Source organism: Schistocerca nitens, chromosome 1 (assembly GCF_023898315.1).
Source record: "Schistocerca nitens isolate TAMUIC-IGC-003100 chromosome 1, iqSchNite1.1, whole genome shotgun sequence".
NCBI lineage: Eukaryota > Metazoa > Arthropoda > Insecta > Orthoptera > Acrididae > Schistocerca > Schistocerca nitens.
In genome coordinates this window covers 1,136,438,333-1,136,456,120 of record NC_064614.1, presented here as the reverse complement: position 1 = coordinate 1,136,456,120, position 17,788 = coordinate 1,136,438,333, and the positions used below count along the sequence as shown (strand labels likewise).

The window sequence follows — 17,788 nt, the reverse complement described above, 5'->3', positions numbered from 1 at the left end:
AATGTGGATAATAGAATGTAGTTAAATCAGGTGATGCTGAGGGAATTAGATTAGGAGTGAGACATTTAAAGTAGTAGATGAGTTTGTAATATTTTTATTTAGTTTCGCGTCCCTGTTCAGGCACCAGTATAAAATGACTTTTATCTTAATGATACGTGTTTGGAGAGAGAGAGAGAGAGAGAGAGAACGATTTTTTGATTGAGATTTTTACTTTAAGTCGTAACTGGTACCTGAATTTTGGTTGCTGCCTCCTTGAATGATCAGCTTCTGCAGCAGTTGGTGACGTATTATAATTTGGAGGAAGTTATTGTTCTTTAAGGTTTAAAATAAGACTGTGTTAGTTACTTGGCCATATTGCGGATAGCTTTGAGCCCAAGTTTTTGTAGCTTTTCATACCTAAGGGACCACTGTTGTAAGTAAATAAGATCAAACAGCAATCTGCTTTTCGTGAGAAAAGGAGATTGCTTGGCACACAAACTTCCTTCAAACCACACATCCTGCTACATCAAAATTGGTCAGTGGAGTTCAGCATCATACTATTGTACAAGAACATAATCCAATTACCGTAATTAAGAAATTATGAGAGGTTGTTACTTATTGAATGAAAACTATAGGGAATGCATTTCTTTTCCTGTATTTTAGTGAACTTTGTACACTTACAATTCTGTCGATTGATGGACGGCGACGACAAATGAAGTTCACCTCCTTTTCCAGAAACAAGATATTTCTATTCTTCGCTGCCAGAAAATTTTTATACATAAATGTTTGGCAACTCTTACACATACTGTACTCATTTTTATCACTAAAATATCAATTTTCATTAAATGCAACAATACATTCTGAGCGACATCCTAGCAACATGCCCTCTTTCCACAAGATACAGATTAACCATCCTCCCCTTTTTAAAAAATCGTTTTTTTTTAGAGTCCATACATATTCAAAGATTCACAAATACTATCATTGCAGGGACTGCGCACTAAAGAGTTTCTTGCTGCCCAGCTGCGCTTCACTTCAGTACTTCTTGAATCACATTTACGGTATTTACATACATTACTGAGCTTCTCAAAATAAAATCAGGCACAAATTAGTTTTAAAAAAGGGGGGGGGGGGGGAGTGAGGCACACACAACATCACAAGTTTTGCTATTTGGGCAGCAAAATAACTGACGATGGCTGAAGTAGAGAGATAAAATGTAGACTTTCAACATCAAGGGAAGCTTTTCTGAAGAAGGGAAGTTTGGTTACATTGAGTACAGGTTTACGTGTCTGGAAGTCTTTTTCTGAAAGTATTTGTATGTTGTGTAGCCATATATGGAAGTGAAACATGGATAAGAAGAGGATAGAAGCTTTTGAAATGTGGTGCTTAGAAGAATGCTGAAGGTTAGATGAGTAGATCAAGTAAGTATTGGAGAGAAAAGAAATTTGTGGCACAACATAACTGGAAGAAGGCCTCAGTTGGTAGAGCACATTCTGAAACATCAAGGGATCACCAATTTATTACTGAACTGAAGTGTGGCAGGTAAAAATGATAGGAGGAGACCAAGCGATGAATACAATAAGTAGATGCAGAAGGATATAGGTTGCACTAGTTCCTCAGAGCTGAAGGGACTTGCACTGGATAGAGTAGCGTGGAGAGCTGCATAAAACACGATATAAAATGCAGTACATTCATTTTTGCTAATATGTGAATATATTTTATTTCTTCAATGTTTTGTCCTGCTCAGCGGACCTAATTAACAAGTATTCATTCATTTTCTTCCAAACTTTTTTCAGTGAAATAAAAAAGCACTGAATGATAACTATTGTTACAAAAACATTGTCTGCACTGCATTATTGAATTCATCTTCTTAATGTCTTGGCCTGCATGGCTGGAGTAATAGTGACCAGTTTACAATCCACAGCAGTCGTAACACTTGCTTGCTTCACATGACCGTAGTATTGGTACAAATACAAAATGGAATCATTCCTTATGAAAGCAAAATATTAAAATAATAGTGCATTAAAAATAACAATACATATCAACTTTATGATAACTGAATTAGTGAGTGTAGATAATTTTACATTACCTGTGTACCAGTATAAACGTTAACGTCAACAATTTTGTGACGCTTCAACTGCTATAAGTTATCTGTGTAGTCTGAATTCCAATAAATAGTGGCAAGGGCATGACTGACCAACAATACTAATATATTTATTAAAGGACATTCTCTACACAATATGAGCTGCACTTAGATGTTTGTTACTCAAACCGGTATTCATGTGTATTACCCAATATCAATGGCATCTGATGCAGAGGAACAAATAAATTTATGTTCATCAATTTTTACAACATGACAACTGAACTGTCTACATTATAGCAGAATCATATTGTCTGACCACAATCATCTACATTATCTCCTTGTTGCTGGATTACAGAAGAAATGATTCACTAAATAGAATAGCTGTATGGTTTTCAGGATATGAAGTTGATTCACACTCTAGTTTAGGCATAAAATATTTCTTAATATAATGTAGACGATCCATTGAGAAAATAAAAAAAATTGCCACCATTTTTGCTTCCAGTGAAAAACTTCCGAATACTGAAAGGTAAGTACAAGTAGAGTTGACAAAACAATCAGACACAAGGATGTATGTATGTGTAAGTCAAAAGCATAAGGTGGAATTAAATGGAGGAGGGGGGTTGACAGCAAATTTGTTTAGGCTATTTATATTAAATGGAGAAAAAGAAGAAAGCATTGACAGGTGCAATAATTGTTAATCTTTTGTTTATGACAATTTGAGGACATGTGTTAAAAGCTGATTCTGAGCACGTCATGTACAGTTCATTGCCACTGGAATGATCTGGTTGAAACACAGTGCGTTCCCTTTCCTCCAGTCTTCCCACCTCTTCTGTGTTGCTTCACTGCCCAAATCTTCTCTTCACATCCCCGTACCATTTTAATCTTATTTTCCTCATGCATTATCTCCCTAATACTACCATTTCTCATCTTTTCCATTTTTGTGGCACTTGTTCATCTTCATTTATTTACACCTTACTTTTTTTCCCTTTCCTTCGTGGCTCAAATTTCCACATGGCACAACAGAATCGGTGTACAATACATTTGGTATATCACTGTTTTGCTTTTCTGAGGCACTTCTTTGTTCTATGATGTCATTTCTCTCACTCTTCGCATAAAGTTATCAGCTTGCCTCACACATTTCCTTGCCTCTTTGCCATTTCTTCCAGTTTTCTGTATTATACTTCCCAGGTACTCGAAACTACGGACTGTTCTCAGTGGCTCCCCATCTAGTGTCATGTGTGCTATAGGTTTAGCCTTTCTCCTTGTGACCAACAGCACAAGCTTCTTTGCTTTAAATTTTAGGAGATACCTCTGCAAACTGTCTTTACAATCATCTAATTGTTTCCCTGCACCATCAAACCATCAGCAAACTTCCTTTTCTTTCATCTGTCTCCTACCTCTCTTGCAGCTTGTCATTAGATCATCCATTACCACTGCGAAAAGTAAGAGATAGTACTTCATTGTTTCAGACCATTTCATTGTGTCAGCTTTGTTCTCTCTGCTTACTCTCTTACACAACTTATACATCCCTTACACAGTCCTTTTGCCTCAGTAGTCTGCTTCTCTACCCCCTATCCTCATATTTTGTAAACTGTCATTGTCAGTTTTGTAAAGTCCTTGTCACTACTACTGTGGAGGTCGAGTTACCACTGTTATGATAGGCCAAGTTTGAGAGTTTGTGAAACAGCTTCTGGTGCAATTCACAGCTAAGGTAATTTCTCCCTGTCACTATTACATAGCCATGCCCCAGGGTCAGATAACAGAATAGGAGAACAAATGCTCTACAATACTCCAACAAATTAGTAACGAAGTCACACAAATGAGTTAAAAAGTTTACTTATCTTTGTGACTTGTTGAATAGTGAAGTCTGCAATACTGCTTTTAACATAACACCAAAAAAAAGGCTGTCATGGCTAAGTGCAAATATCATAGGTAAACTTCAAAGTTCATAGCAAATGCAATTTGCAACAACTGTCTGTTCACTTCCAAGAGTTCACTAATAGATGTTCTATGTCTAGGTCAGCCCCGGATGATGATATTTAACCAAGTGGGCGAGAGCTGCTCTTCTGTCTTCTGAGTAGGCTTCTGTAGGTTGTCATCCAGTCATTGGTGAATTGTTCTCGGCCGGCAGTTGGCCAAGGCGAAGTCTAAATCTTCATTCTTAGTGCCGCCCATGGCACTGGTGGAACTCGCACAAGTGGCGAGTCTATGACACTGACACCAGCTAGCATCTTTGCTTCTGTGGCACTTTTGCCCTGGCTGTCTTATTCAAATGACACAGCATATTAGTGCCTCCCAAGCTTTACTTTTGGATGCAGTGTTGTGTGCTTTCTCTAAACGCAGGAAGACTACCAATATCTCTCTCTCATACTCATATAGGTATTCCTGCAACTGTCTCACTGCAAATATGAGCTCTACTGTGGACTTTGTTGGTCTGAGGTCTGAAGCTGCAGTATTCTTTTCTCAGCTGAATTTGCATTGTTTTCCAGATTCATCTGACCATAATATTCTCATATCTTTGCACTATTGCAAGGAATGTCCCTGCAGTCTTTTACATCCTTCTGGCCTCCCCCCCCCCCCCATTTTTTTTTAAATGGGTACAGTTATTCCCTTCTTCCATACTGCTTTCATAAGTCTGTGTAGCCATTGTGCTCACATCTTTTCCTTTCACACTTGATTCATCCAGCCCCTGCGTTTCATGTTCTTCAGTGCCTCCTCCACCTCTATCCTGAACAGATCTACATTGGACTCTTGCTAATCCGGCCGTTCCTCGCACACATTGGAGCCAGATTAGTGGAAGTGCTGATTTATTGAGAGTGTCTAAAATTTAGTGTAAACACATGGAGATTATACTTTATTAAATTCAAGGATACATTCATAGAACACTTAGTCCTTGAATGTGCACATACACACTGGTACCGCTCACTGTCAAACAACTCACAAACTTTTAGTTGTTGCAGTGATGATTGCAATGGCAGTATACTTTTATCACACAACAGCTTTACATTCATTACATTGATACCGCATGTTTCTTTTAAAGTTTGGTCATAAATAGTTGCTCGTCCGGCATTATCCTCAGCAGCAATGATTTTCTGCAAAAAAAACTTCAGTTCAACTTATCTTTAATTTCTAGTTTCCACTTGAGGTGTTGCATAAAATGTTCACTTTTAGAAGCCATGATATTGAACCGTAAAGAAACTTACAATTTCAAACGTGGTATAGCATTATTCAACATTTTACTTAATTAAAAACATTTTTTCACTCGAACATTCATTATTGTATGCATAATTTTTGTTTGACTGGCTAGAGACTGTATGTGGGCTGTGTTACTGAAGCTGGATTAGCGAGAGTTTGTTTTACCAGTTCACCCCGTGCTCCATCTGATGTCAACATGGTGCATTTACCTTATGTACTCTATTATAAGATCAGGTTTTTTTTTTCCCAAATTTGTCTCTCAAAACCTTTGGGTTTGTCTTATATTTGCATATTAAATTATTGCTACTGAGGTCAACATTTTTATGTTATTTAATAGATTGATATTGGGATCGTTCTAAATTTACAGATGAAGCTTGGGCTATTGAGGTCACATGCCGATTTATTTTGAAGAATTAGGAAGAGTGGGTAGGGCAAGCAAGACTCTCACTCACAGTTTCAAGATTTCCTGATATGCCAAAGCACTTTAAAAAGTATTGACCTTGCTCGAACAATCACTCATCTGGTGCTCGTGCATGGTATATGCGAGAAACTCTGCATCTGCACAACAGTCTGTTGCTCTGCTTAAAAGTTGACAATTCGTGAAACACAGGATGACAGAGAATTTAATGCTGTCATCTTACAAACTCTTGTTGTATTTGAACAAGCTTTGTTTGTTATAACAATATAACGAAAAGGATAGCTGCTACTCACAAAAAAGCGGAGATACTGAGTTGCAGAAAGGCACAGTGAAAAGACTGTCGGGAAGTTAGCTTTTGGCCAGCAAGACCTTTCTCAAAAATAGACTATACACACACGCAAATGCAACTTTCACACATGACCACGTCTATGGCACCTGGAGCCAGACTGTGAGCAGCAGTGCATTATGGGAAGGCAATTGGGTGGTGGTAAGGAGGCTGGGACGGGGAGCAAAGAGTTAGCAGTGTGGGGGTGGGGGACAGTAAAGTGCTGCTGGGAGCATGCAGAGAGAAGAAAGGCAGAGAGTAGGGCAGCTAGATGCAGTCGGAAGGTTAGACAGAGGGCAGGGGAGAAAGGGGGTGGTAGCGGAATAGGAGAGAAGTAAAAAGACTGGGTGCGTTGGTGGAATAGAGGGCTGTATAGTTCTGGAATGGCAACAGGGAAGTTGCTAGATGGGTAGGGCAATAACTAATGAAGGTTGAGGCCAGGAGGATTATGGGTGTTTGTGTTTCTTTGTTGGCTGAAAGCTAACTTTCTGACAGTCTTTTTGTTGTGCCTTCCTGTGTCTCATCATCTCCGCTATATTGTGAGCAGCAACTGTCCTTTTCATTGTATTGTTACATTCTGTCCTGGATTTTCCATTGTTTGTTTGCAATAAAAGTTTTCATACATGAATCAATACCAGTTAACAGTGAAAGGGGAACAAGTCTCCAAGTGGTTCTAGGCGCTACAGTCTGGAACCGCGTGACCTACGGTCGCAGGTTCGAATCCTGCCTGGGGCATGGATGTGTGTGATGTCCGTAGGTTTGTTAGGTTTAAGTAGTTCTAAGTTCTAAGGGACTGATGACCTCAGAAGTTGAGTCCCATAGTGCTCAGAGCCATTTGAACCATTTGGAACAAGTCCTGGAAAAAACATTACTTTTCTGAATGCAAGTCAGTATTTTATTTTATTTAATTATGAGATACTGTAATGATTTATCGAGTGGGCTGCAAAAGAGAAATCATCGCTGTTCACTTACTAGAATACAAGGTAAAATGTTGCCACTATTCAGTTGGCTTTAGAACAAGGGTGAGTTTCAAACAAAGGAAATTAATCCAGAATTAAATATCAAAAAATGAAATAACTTATATTAAACTGTAAATGGTATCACAAGAATAAATTACAGTGGCAAGACCAGTCATGAAGATAGTACCAAAAGACATTGGGTCTGATTCAAGAGATTGAGAAGGTCCAGAGAAGAGTGGCAAGATTCATGACTGGTACATTTAGCCATCATGAGAGCATTACAAATCTCATAGAAACTTTGAAGTGGGACACTTACAGATAGACGACGCGCTAAATGGAAGGGGCTGCTCACTAAATTCCGGAATCTGATCTTTGCCGAAGATGTAGAGCATATATTGTTACCACCAACTTTCAAACCGCGCAATGATCACCATTCAAAGACAAGGAAATTAGAGCTTGTACTGAGACGTTCAGACAGTTGTTTTTCCCTCGCGCTATCCGCGAGTGGGGGGGGGGGGGGGGGGAAATATGACTTTGGCGCAAATTGTGCCCTCTGCCACACACTGCTTAGTGGCTAGCGGAGTATATATGTAGATGTAGACATCACTAGATTGCAGGATGAGTGAAAGTTTGAGAATTTTATTGAATTGCAATTGTGATCTTTTATTTATTAGTTGGTATTGTTAAATATGACCTACACTCCAGAAGGTATTTTAATCTGTGTTTCACAGTTGCTCAAGCACAGTATTACAGGTTTGGAAGGGGAACAGTGATATCAGCTTGTCTGAGAACTGGGATGAGTGCAGGTAGGGAAACAGTGAGAAAGCAGCAAATTACATCATACTGCCAACCATGGGAACCTGTACTGTGTACTTTGGCTTTTTATGAACACTTATCATATTTAAACTGTAGAGTGCCCTAGTCCATTTGAAATGATTTTAAAATTGGACAAATACACAACAATGATATACATTTCTGCAGGAGAGTGTAAAAGCCTGGATAGGGACTAGTGGTGTACTTAAGAGTACGTGTTTCCTGCAGCAGTATTGTTGACCCTCGTCATGACATATGACTGGGGTGAATGGGGGTGTGTCAGCTGCTGGTTCTATGCAGCCAGTGATAGAGCGGTGGGCACAGAATGTGTGGGGAACCAAGAGACATAACATCTTCACATCAGCATAGAAGTGAAAACTGATATGTATTCGGCCATAAAGCAGATGGGTTCCCAGTTTGCACCATAACGACAGCCTAACATATATTTGGAAGAAGTCATGAAATATTTGTGACAATGAAGATATAAATTTCACAGCTGTGCTGTTAGCCTGATAGTGATGATTAATAACAGGTATACCACAGTCAACAGACTAAGTAAAGAAAAAAAAAAGGAGTGAAGATAAAAAGTAATGTAAACGATTTCTTTTCATTCGTTTTATTTCTTCATGTATTATCAAAATGTGTCAGTCAGTAAGTGGCGTAAGCTTAAAATAACATTTTAGGCAGATACGTAATGTCAAAAAAAAAAAAAAAAAAAAAAAAAAAAAAAAAAAAAAAAGTTTGTAATTTTGATCAGTGAGAATATGTTTTTAAAAATAACATTTTCTCAAGGAGCCTCTTCGAAAAACCTTGGTGACAGAAACCACTATTTGATAATTGCATATCACGCTGAAGAACGTGTGATACATGGCAGTGAACACATTATTTTTTATTATTAGTGATGAGTACAGAAATGGAGGAAAAAAGTATGGAGAATGAAAACTACTACCAGAAAATAAGATATTTTTGTTGAAAGTGCCGAGGGAGTTACTAAACCTTATTCCTTGACTTTAGACTGTCCCATCGCCACCATTAAACGTTTACATCTATACTCAGCAAGCATCTGATTTAAATACAGAATTTGTGCATGCTATTTAAATCATAGAGAATCTCTCTCTCTCTCTCTCTCTCTCTCTCTCTCTCTCTCTCTGCCAACCAACTTTGTGAAATGATGAAAATGCTACTCATCACTGGTATTAGCACTGGATAGTGTTGGGATTCAATGGTTTTGGTAACAGAGGCAATGTGAAATGTGTACCTTTCCTTTTTAATGGGATTGTTTATGTGTTTGTGTTATGTTGTATGCTTACCCCCACTAATTTCATGTTCAGCCTCACACAGGCTTCATAATGCATGGGCTTGTTTTACACAATATTTTTTTGCATTTCAGAATGAAGTACCAGATGAAGATGAGACATTCAGTGTTGTCTACAGTTTGAAAAAAGTTGCCATTTTCTACCAGTGTCACAATATGGGTCACTGGGGTGTTTGGGACCCTGTCTTCAGAGATATAATTGAAGCACAGGGTGGCTCTAGCTTGAAGAGTTTACCGCAGGAGGTGAGAAAATGCTAAATAACCATTTTTACAACTTTTGAACTCCCAATTATTATGATTTCATTAAAGAGGATCAGCTCAAATGATGATGGCTGTTATTGTTTGTTGTGTCTGTGAAAGGACTTCTATAACCTAGTTACGTAGAAGTTTTTAAGGCTTAAGAACAACACAAATTGAGTCAGAGAAAATGTCTTGGAAATGTACTACAGTACCCATTTTAGTGAATCTCCACAGAACCCAATATTTTTTCCTTAAAGAGAGGTTTACCTTAATGGGGATTTAGCTTAGGTACTTGGGAGGAATGACCCAGAATCATAGTTCAGGCATGTTTATGTGTTGTAAGAGCTATTTAATCACAAGTTGCCAATAATATATTACAAATTTAAATACAGGACACACACACACACACACACACACACACACACACACACACACACCAGTTTTTGTAGAACACATTCTTCGGGTCTTTAAAATCCCGAAGAAATGTTTGTTTCGTGCATCTTGCGTATTTTAATGTCAGAAGTTTTCGCTCCAGTTGCTTCATGTTTGTTAGTATTTACTCATCTATGTTGAAAGAGGAATAGTAGTCCCTGATGGTGTATATTCCTTGCACAGCAGCTACAAAACTTTGTACAACAGGCTCGTCCTCTCTTTCATCATTGTCAACACTACTTCCCACCTCACAGTGTTCCTTCACTAGCATTTCACACATCTCAGTTACATTCATTTTGGGTGTGTAAATCAAAATGTCGTCATCACAAGAAACAGTCATGGAATGTCAAATGTTCAATAACATCTGTGATTATGTTCTATTCGTCTTCTTGAACAATGTCATCAACAGCAGCTATTGTACCACAACCAGCCCTTGCAAAACAGTTTAACACAATATGTTGTTTTGCACGATTCCAGGCAACTAGAAACATATCTATAGGATGCAGAATGTTGAGTCTCGTCACTTCCTTCCTCTCGAGGGGTGTAATTGACTTCTGTACAACTGCTACTCTGTATTTGGTTTTAACAGTGTGTCTTGTGCCCCCATATAGAGGCTGCAGATGACATGCAGTTTGGTGGAACGAATACATCATTTACATTCCTAGAAATTGTATTTTCTTGTGATGTGCAGGGCTTTGTTCAATAATAAGCATTATACCTGCTACACCCATCTTGGCTTATAAACACCTGAGAAATCTTGTAAAGATTTCTGGTGTCATTCAGGCAGTATTTACACACAATAGTACAGTCATTCTGTTCTCTCTCTCTCTTTCTTTCTTTCTTTCTTTTTTTCTTTTTACACCTCCATTCCATTTTTCTTTGTGAACAGAACATATTTTCACAGGAAGTAAAATGTAAAAGTCAAAAGTTTCATATGCATTAAAAATGTCTCTGGGCTCATAACGCTGTATTAATTGTTTATTCAAATGGTTAAAATTTTCTAGAACCATAGCCTCACTGCTTCTGCTTACTCTCTGAAATGAGAGATTACGAGGTTTTTTAAACCTATCTAACCAGCTGTTCAAGACACTGAAATTTTCAATACTTATCTTCTGGGCAATTTCTTGAGGCTTCTCTTGCAGTATATTTCCACTTACTAGGATTGTTGCCACTTCTCATCCCTTGAAGACCATATTAAAAGAATACTTCCCACATCACTAAATTGTGTCATCCAGATGTTCTTGCTATTGCATCTAGAGGAATTTCTAGCTTCGGCATTTAACAGTGCTTCCTTGTTTTTGAGAATGCGGCACAGTGAAGGTGGGGCCAAATCATTCTTCTTCACCCTATTGGAAAGTTTTGTGTTGCAGTTGTCTTCAACATTGTGGGTGATCATCAGCTTTTGTTAAATTATAAGCTCTCTGCATTATGTTTGTGGGACATAACTTCAGGGCACTAAAATTAATAAATTTGACAATAACAAAGTCAACACTTTTGCACTTCATAACTCCGTGAGTGTGGTTCCAGATCATGTGACAATGCTCCCATTTCTGATTCCTTCAACCCTTCTCCGATATTGCCACAATGGAATTAGATGTAGATATGTGTCGACCAAAAGAATAGATTACCTTGTACTGCTGTCACACTACAAGAAAGGCGTATAAAAACAAACACTCTTTTGGGCATGTTAGGAATTGCTTAAAAACTGGATTTTAATTTGCAGCATGTTTCACATTTATTCCTTAAAAGTGGACTTTTTCTTAAAGCAGGGTTTGTTAAAAGTGGGGAGGAATAACTGTTCTTATGATAGTTTCACCAGGACCATGACAAATATTCGTGAAAAGCAGGATTTTCTTAAATATGGGTTCATTAATTTAGGATTTTACTGTATATTTTTGCACTGAAGACTGCAGCAATTACACCTAGGCAGTTTATAACAGTGAGAGAAAGTTCAGCTGTTTCAGTGAGAAAGCGTGAAGATATTTTGCATGTACCATAAAATTTTTTACTGATTCTTCAGAATTTTCTCCTACGGTTTACTGAATTGGACCTGTAAGTTCTTATTTTCGTAGAATCACTCAAGTACATTTTCTTGTCTGTGTCACTTTAAAAAATTATTTCAGTCATGTTGATTCAAAATTGTGATCTGTTTGGGAAAAAATATAGTTGCAGTATCCTTCAACTGTAATTTTTTTAGGTTTGTATGATCAATATGATGGGGCCACTGTTTTCTTTGTTTATGTGCATCTTGAAATTTTCTGCCACACTGGAATATGTGATGACAGTTTGATATTGGCTTGAAAGTCAGTTACTTCCAAGCACATTATTCTAAATCATTTGATTTATGGCATTGCCCGTGTCACCAGTTACTATGGATAATATTCTTATTACAATCATGACACTTGCTCAAAACGTGTACTGTGCACTTATAAATTGTGCAGCATGGGAACCATGTGTCTGTCCTCGATGGTTCATCTGAAGATGGCTGGCAGGTGTACCGTTGAACTATAGATTTTGGGAACAGATGACAGTAGGCTACAATTTTCATAAAAAATTGATAACTTCATTCTTGTTTGGTTAGTCACACAGTAGTATGTAAAACAGGGTGCAGCTGTTGCTGTAACATTTAACATCAGCCTACTAATCTCTGCATTTTGGAAGTTTCTCTTGTGTACTTCAGCTTATGGAACATAAACTTTATATAATTATCTGTTTGGTAATTAGTTTAGGAATACAAGTAGCTATGGTTATAATCAAACATACTGGTACATAAGTGACGGACTTGGGTCACAGTTGCATATTTTTAAACCAAAATCACTGCATGCTGTGGTGTTCCCTTCATGTGTCATTTCTTTTTGCCCTCTATCTGTCACACCCATAATTGCTGGAAGAAGAATGCTTCCTGCAGAAAATATGAATGTACAAACTACAGCTGAAAATTATTGCATTTGTTTTGTTGTGATTTATATGCAATTACATTGTTCTTTGGGGAGAAGTGAGAAAAAGTCCTTATCTTCACAGGCTATTAAATACTGCATTTCTGCTGCATTTTTTGGAATACTGTGGGATCTCCGCCACATTGAGGAGCTGATCGAAGGAGGTGCAAGTGGCAGTGAAGAAGTGGCTACCTTAAAGGGAAGGCTACATAATTTTATGGACACCATGAAGCAGCTTCTCCAGACAGCAGTGGTTCAAGCTTACAAAGAAGAGGCAAGAAATTAAGATGTATTATATTTTTAAATTTAGTGGCATGTATGATGCACATTTCACAGTCGTATTTGTTCGTTTAAGTGTGGAAATTGGGAAACCACTTGTCTTTGACAATTTTATGATTGTTCACACTTACTTGTTATTTTTTCTTGACATCTTCCCTCCCTACATTTTCCCCTTCTACACTCCTTTTTGTGTGTGTGCGCTTGCAAGATGCAGTTGATTTAAAGGTTTACTTACAAAATTGTATTTGCTTTCCCTTGTTTGTATACTATGTAAATTCTATGGTTTACATAGCATACTTTTCTCGTCATTTTCCCCCATTTATCTCTGTCTTACTAAACCTGATATCATATTTGAGGAAGCACAGTGTTTCTTTGTTTTATTTGTTAGCTGTATTTGATCTTTGCAGTGCCCAATTGTTTATAACATGAAGCATAGCTTCACAGTTTGGATTTATAAACTCCTCTGAAGATTAAACTGTTCTAAATGGAGTTCGAACCTTGGACCTTTGCCTGTCACAGACAAGTGCCCTACCTACTGAGTTACCTGAGCATGACCCACAACCCATCCTCACAACTATAGTTCTGCCAGTACCTCATCTCCTACCTTCCAAACTTTACAGAAGTTCTCCTCCATACCTTGCAGGCCTAGCACTCCTGGAAGAAAGGATATTGCAGAGACGTGGCTTAGCCACAACCTGGGGATGAATTTTGCATTCTGCAGCAGAGTGGACACTGATATGAAACTTCATATCAAAACCAACAGTCACGGGTTTGAGTCCTGGCCTGACACACAGTTTTATTCTGCCAGGAAGTTTCATATCAATGCATGCTGCACTGTAGAGTGAGAAATTCATCCTGGAAACAATATCCCAGGTTATGGCTAAGCCATGCTTCCACAATATCTTTCTTCTAGGAGTACTAGCCCCACAAGTTTGAAGGGTAGAAGATGATGTACTGGCAGAAGTATAGCTGTGAAGATGGGTCCTTGAGTTGTGCTCAGGTAACTCAGTAGGTAGAGCACTTGCCTGGAAAAGACAAAATTACCAGGTTTGAGTCCCGGGAAGCTTCATATCAATGCACACTCACATGCAGAATTGAAAATTAATTCTGGGAACTTTACCTTCTACTATTACACATATACAGTAATTGCACAAACTGCCATTCATTTGATTATTTTTCTTGCTATAGTTACTTAAATATTTGACAGACATAGATTAATGTAATTTTCAGCTGTTTTACCAACTTATGGCTATATGTACAATTGTTCGATTATATATTTATTTTATTACAGGCATATATCACTGTGTGTGACCTTCTTGTGGTTTTCTGTAACCAATTAGCAAGCAATCAGGCGTTAACTGACCTCGTGTATGAGCCAGACAGAGCCTTGCAGAGTATGCTCAATGACTTCATTCAGCAGTATGTGTTTATTGTTGAAGAAGATGGTCAGTACTTAACAAATCTACCAAACTAATTTTTATTTGCATCTTGGAAGTGAATTTTCTGTTATTTTGTACAGAGTAAATGCTTGCATAAAGTATTATAAGTTTATTAGAAGAAATGAAATTATAGAATAAGAATTTTGGAACTGCATGTAGATCAAATGTACATTCTAATATTTTAATTCTTGGTTATATCCCTGTATAAATTTATATATGCCTAAAGCAGTATTTTTTGCCAGCCCTTAGATGTTTATTGTCATGAAAACATATAGTTTTGTTAATTGAATGTCTAGACAGTGGAGCATATTGTTGCCCTGTATTGTACATAAGTGTTGTATTGTAAAAATACAGTGAAACCTCCATCCATCACAGGTATTTCTATTGCCTATGGGAAAAAATACATATATTGCAGTGATCATCATAGAATATTGGCTCCCGTGGTATTTAATTTTGTTACCTCTTCCAAATTTCTGACTTCTTCATCTATCATTTTGATCTTCCCTTTCTTTTCTATTTCTCCACTGTATTCTGTCCTGTATTTGTCTAACTAGAAGCAACCATAACTGTATGGCATGCAAGAGCATGGTGTCAACAGCTTTTATCTGTAAACCTTATGGTATTTTGTACTCTTCATTCTGTGGGCTTCCTTTCCTGTTGCTTCTGTTTTAACAAGTGCAGTGCAGACTATTTAAAGGTAGTCTTTTTACAATGTGCAGTATGTGCACTTGTTAATGTATCTGCAGGTCTGTTGTATCTGGCTTTTATTTATGAGTTTTGTGGTGTTAATGTATTTAGAGTAATTGTAAAGTACCTACTGTGTGTATATTAGCGGCATAAACTATAAATATTTTGTTATTTCTTTGTAATATAAATTGAAGAACTTAAAAGAGAAACAGTAAAAGTAATCTATCCATTACCAGTACTTGTTGAAACAGAATAATAGTTAGTTATATATGACACAAATGAGCATAATTGTTAAGAAACGTCCAATCACTCTTGTTTTGTTGCCACTTCAGTGCCGTGAAGTTCAATAGCACTGTGTCTGCTAGAGGACATTAGCAATTATTCAGTTAAGTTCCCAAAGTTGTGTGTGGTTTTTTTTGAGTGCCTTATACAACTGTAACAGCATGACCACAGTGTAATAATCATTGTTATGTGGCCTTGTGAAGGCCATTTATATAAAAATACTTAATCTTTTGGATATTGCATCTTTGTTTGTTCTCTTGCATGTTTTAGGTGTGTGTGTGTGTGTGTGTGTGTGTGTGTGTGTGTGAACACATGCCAGCATTATTCATGATCATTTTCCTTTTGTTTTGATAATGTATCAGTTGCTTGACTTTTGACTAATGCTTGCTTTGTTGAGCCCAGATTAGTTACCTTATTTTCACGTGCCACCTTTATGTGTTACATAATAGTTCATATGTACATTCAATGTCTGTTTTTCTACTACATTTTGAATACTCTGTATTGAGAAAATTTACTACCTTACAATTTGTGCAGAAGTACACCAAGCTCCAATCTGGCATGGCTAGTGATGTGATTAGAATTGATTTAAATTTTTGGCAAAAAATTGCAGTGATTTGGATTATCGTGTTCAGATTTCTGGTAGTGGGTCTTCACACTGAGAAAGTAAAGTTTCTCAACGTATATTTGTTACAATCATTTGTAAACATTAGTAATATCATTTGATAAGTTCACTATATTTTCGAACAGTTACATAGCTTAGAAGAACTGGTTTATAGATTTTCGTCATTGAATTTTTTATTGAAACTGCTCTTAATAGGTGTTCTGGGCAAAATAAATTTGTAATTTGAAAATTAATTCCTTTTTGTGTGTTTTCTTTAGTTAAATTAAACTACACGAGAACATCACAACTAAATACTTATTCCATGTGAAGTGAGAAATAACACATTTCTTGTGACTGCTTTGACTTAAAAATGCATCTAAGAGTCAGGATTCTCATACACCGATGGGTAAAAAATGAGTAAAGCTACAAGGGAAGTCAATTACAAATATTCTGCTCCCATAATCTTGCATGTTTTATGTGCAGTAGTTAAAATTTTTCCGAGTAAGCCTCTTTCAGTGCCAGTTCTTGTTTGTACATCTACATACTACGCAAGCCACTGTTTGGTGCATGATGGAGGGTTCCTAGTACCACTACTAGTCATTCCCTTTCCTGTTCCACTCCCAAATAGAGCAAGGGAAAAAGGACTGTATGCTTCCGTAAGAGTGCTAATGTGTCTTACTTTATCTTCGTGGTCCTTACGCAAAATGCTTGTATGCAGCAGTAGAATCTCTCTGCAGTCAGCTCTAAATGCCAGCTCTCTAAATTTTTGCGACAGTGTTCCTTGAAAAGAATGTCGTCTTCCCTCTAAGGATTCCCATTTGAGTTCCCGAAGAATGTCAGCAATCTCTGCATGTTGATTGCTAAGCAAATACCAAACATGATAATCACTGCTATTGAGCACATTATCTTTTTACATGTAACTGCACATTTTTTGGATTTTTATTTTATTTATTTTTTTTTATTTGGGTGAAGTGAACAGAAAATCTTCTATATAAAATGTCTCTATAATTAGAGAGACTAACTCACAATTTGAACATGGTGAGATTTTGTGCTCTGAAAATAATAACAGGGAAAACAAAAAACATAGAATCTCATTTAAAAATATTCAGATGCCTAAATTGTAAATAAACTGTTATTAATAATGTTGAGCAGAATCAGCCTATGGCCATCTGCCTTCCATGATCAGTGCACTATGAACAGACCTATTGAAGTACAGTGAACCCTGCTTTTATGCTTTTCAAGGGGCTTGACAAGATGCTGTAAAATTTAGGAAATAATGTTGAAAGCAGAAAAAGTTACACATAGGATTTCCACTTGCATTTTCACGCGTTATATATTATATATGTACATGACGAGCATCAAAATACTTTTCAGAGATTTGTTTTCTGATAACTATTCTAATAAAAACCACTTATGTAACTGGAACTGGCAACTGTCTGAGAAATAGAAACATGTGACTTAATTTCATTACTTCACAATTGATGTTTAAAGAGTCTAGCAAGTAGAATCGTTTGACCTAATTTCGTACACCATATCAATGTTTTTGGAAAACCTGCAGTTGTTATTCATTAAGTAAGTAAAACACTGCACCACCTACATATTTTTTGTGCTTGGCATGACACATTTCGAGACTTTATTCTTCTTGGCAAGTGCAAATATTTACAGAAGTATTTTATGTTGTGTTAGCATATGTGGTGTTCTGTATCTCTTGGTCTGTAATCGTATTCTTAAGGTTACCAGGTATGTTGTTGTTGTGGTCTTCAGTCCTGAGCTTTTTCATCTCCCAGTACCTACTGCAACCTACATCC

The 17,788-nt window shown here is 37.1% G+C and overlaps 1 protein-coding gene across 2 annotated transcripts in view; it reads left to right on the top strand.

Moving 5' to 3' along the window:
• The window catches only part of LOC126199530 (cohesin subunit SA-1), a 149,891-nt gene that overhangs the window by 71,889 nt on the left and 60,214 nt on the right, over positions 1-17,788 (top strand). For both annotated transcript variants that reach the window (XM_049936461.1, XM_049936454.1), the window contains exons 14-16: positions 9,160-9,327; positions 12,778-12,966; positions 14,263-14,416. In XM_049936461.1, the coding sequence (XP_049792418.1) occupies positions 9,160-9,327; positions 12,778-12,966; positions 14,263-14,416 (511 nt within the window). The remainder of the gene's footprint in view (positions 1-9,159; positions 9,328-12,777; positions 12,967-14,262; positions 14,417-17,788) is intronic.